The 2591-nt window shown below is 26.6% G+C and overlaps 1 protein-coding gene across 1 annotated transcript in view; it reads left to right on the plus strand.

Moving 5' to 3' along the window:
• LOC100165811 (peroxidase) overlaps positions 1 to 2591 on the plus strand; it is an 8366-nt gene that overhangs the window by 1500 nt on the left and 4275 nt on the right. The window contains exons 5-6 of the mRNA XM_001948334.5: positions 1537 to 1721; positions 1855 to 2053. Of these exons, the coding sequence (XP_001948369.2) occupies positions 1537 to 1721; positions 1855 to 2053 (384 nt within the window). The remainder of the gene's footprint in view (positions 1 to 1536; positions 1722 to 1854; positions 2054 to 2591) is intronic.

The raw sequence follows: 2591 nt of genomic DNA on the forward strand, positions 1-2591 counted from the left end.
GTGTCCCCCTTTTTAATTTAAATATTATAACTTTGAAATTTTGAAAATCTATACTAATAGTATTTAGTATTTACTCAATATTAAAAAATTTTATTTAATAAATAGATACTATAACCTCAAAAAGCTTTTTGTTTATATAACCCTCAACTATATAGGATGTATAGGTACAATACATGGTTGATAGGTACCAAATTTTTCTATAAATATAGAAACTCAATATTACTATAAATTCATATGATTGATAATTTTTTTCTAAAGCTTATTTGGTGTGCTTATGTATTTCTTAGAATTTTGGAAACAGAATTAAATATTTACGTGAAATCTTGTTTTAAATTTTCAATCCTTAGATATAAAAGTTGAACATTTTATAAATTTTTAACTACAAAATAATTATTCAATTTTAAATTTGATACATTTTGTCAAAATTTCAACTTCAAATGCTTATAAAAAAAATGTGTGCCTATGTATTTTTAATATTTTACAATTGCTATTGTAACAATATATCAGGAGCCTTGCATCAAATTTTCACGCATTTTTACCAAACAAATAAAATTTAATTGATATTTATAGAAAAAAAAAATTAAAAAAATTGAAAAATGACGATGTCCGTGAGCAGCTCAAAAAGAGTCAAGTTATTTTCAAATTTTTATCGTATATAGAAAATTCTAATATAAACATTCAGTGAAATTTTCAAGTATCTACAGTCATTCGTTTTTTAATTACAATAAAATAAGAAAATCGTTACGTAAGAAATCGAGTGAATATCAAATGTTGTAAAACGCTCATAAAAATTTAATGTGAGTTTCTTATAGACATTTTTTTTTTGATAAAGGTAGATTAACCTATAAGAAATCTTGTATTACATTTTAAAATCTTAGTTCTAAAAAGAAAAATGTTTACGAATTATAAACTCAAGATAATTAGGTAATTTTCGTGATTTTTCCATATTTTGTCAACAATTTAACTTCAAATGCTTATAAAAAAAAATTGTGCCTATGTATTTGTAATATATTTTTCAACCGCTATTGTAACAATGTATCAGGAGCCCTGTATTAATTTTTTACACTTTTTGGCCCAATAGATAAAACTTTATTGATATTTATAGAAAAAAAAAAACTAAAAAAATTGAAAACTTACAATGTCCGTAAACAGCTCAAAAAGAGTCAAGTTATTTTCAAATTTTTATCGTATATAGAAAATTATAATATAAACATTCAGTGAAATTTTCAAGTTTCTATAAGCATTCGTTTTTTAATTACAACAAAATAAGAAAATCGTTACGTAAGAAATGACAGACACAAAAATAAAATAAAAATAAAAAATAAAATAAAAAAACACACATCATTGTAAAATGAATACATTCATCGTTCCACTCAGAATCTAAAAATAAAACACACATCATTGTAAAATCAATACATTCATCGTTTTACTCATAATCTAAAAATCATAAATAGGTTCCAACCTCTAATTTATTGATAGTTATATTATTAAATCGTAATAATAAATTAATATTATTATATTTTTTTATTACTAAAGGTAGTGATGGAAGTCCAATAGTATGTTGCAATCCGGATGATTCTACACCAGAATTTCTACCTCCTGATTGCCTTCAGATTACAATCCCGAAAGATGAGCCTGGTTATTCAAAAAACCGATGTTTATCATCTCAACGAGCCACTGATACAGCAGATCTAGGTTGCCATATAAAACCAGTCAGACAAGTAATAACTGTGCACCCTTATCTCATTTAAGCCATTGTCTCGTCTATAATTATTTCCATCATAACCTAAAAAAAAAATAATTATCAAAAAAGTATTAAATGTTTTTAATTTACCTATTTTGTTATTTTGTTAGCAAATTGGAGTTACCAGTTTTATAGATGCTTCATTATTATATGGTTCAGATGAAATCATAGCACATTCTTTACGAACATTCTCTCATGGAAAACTCAGGAGACAGATAGGACCTAAAGGAAAATCATATTTACCCAATGTTAAACAAGCAACAAAAGAATGCACCGTGGCTAATGATGCGACTGTGTGTTATGCTGCCGGTAATTTATAATTATGTTGTTCATTATATATAAATAATTTATTATTACTTATATACTTTCATATTATATCTATATATATAAAAATGAATGTATGTCTGTGTGCCCATATTACCATGGCAACCAACCCCAGGAATAGATAAAGATTGTTTGAATGTCTGTGTGTGTGTCCTTTGGTTGCCTTGGTTACCATGGGTTTTAAAGCTATAATAATAATTATTGGTTGCCGGGCAACGAAGTGTACGGGATCATTTGATACAGAGATAGATTGGAATTATGGGCAGAAGATAGGCTAATAAAAAAAAGGGAGAGGACCAGTCCCGGGAGGTGCTCAAACATGGATTTTGAGATTTCTGATGACATTTTTTGTTCATAAATGGTTGCCGTGGGTTTCAAAGCTATAATAATAAAAATGATTGGTTGCCTTTGGTTTAAAATTGTTGTTATGGCAACCTTTATATTATAAAAAAAAAACATTATTCATATAGCGTTGGTATTTTTAATGGGCAACGAAGTGCACGGGATTATCTATTAAGAGGAC

Source organism: Acyrthosiphon pisum, chromosome A1, assembly GCF_005508785.2.
Source record: "Acyrthosiphon pisum isolate AL4f chromosome A1, pea_aphid_22Mar2018_4r6ur, whole genome shotgun sequence".
Lineage (NCBI taxonomy): Eukaryota > Metazoa > Arthropoda > Insecta > Hemiptera > Aphididae > Acyrthosiphon > Acyrthosiphon pisum.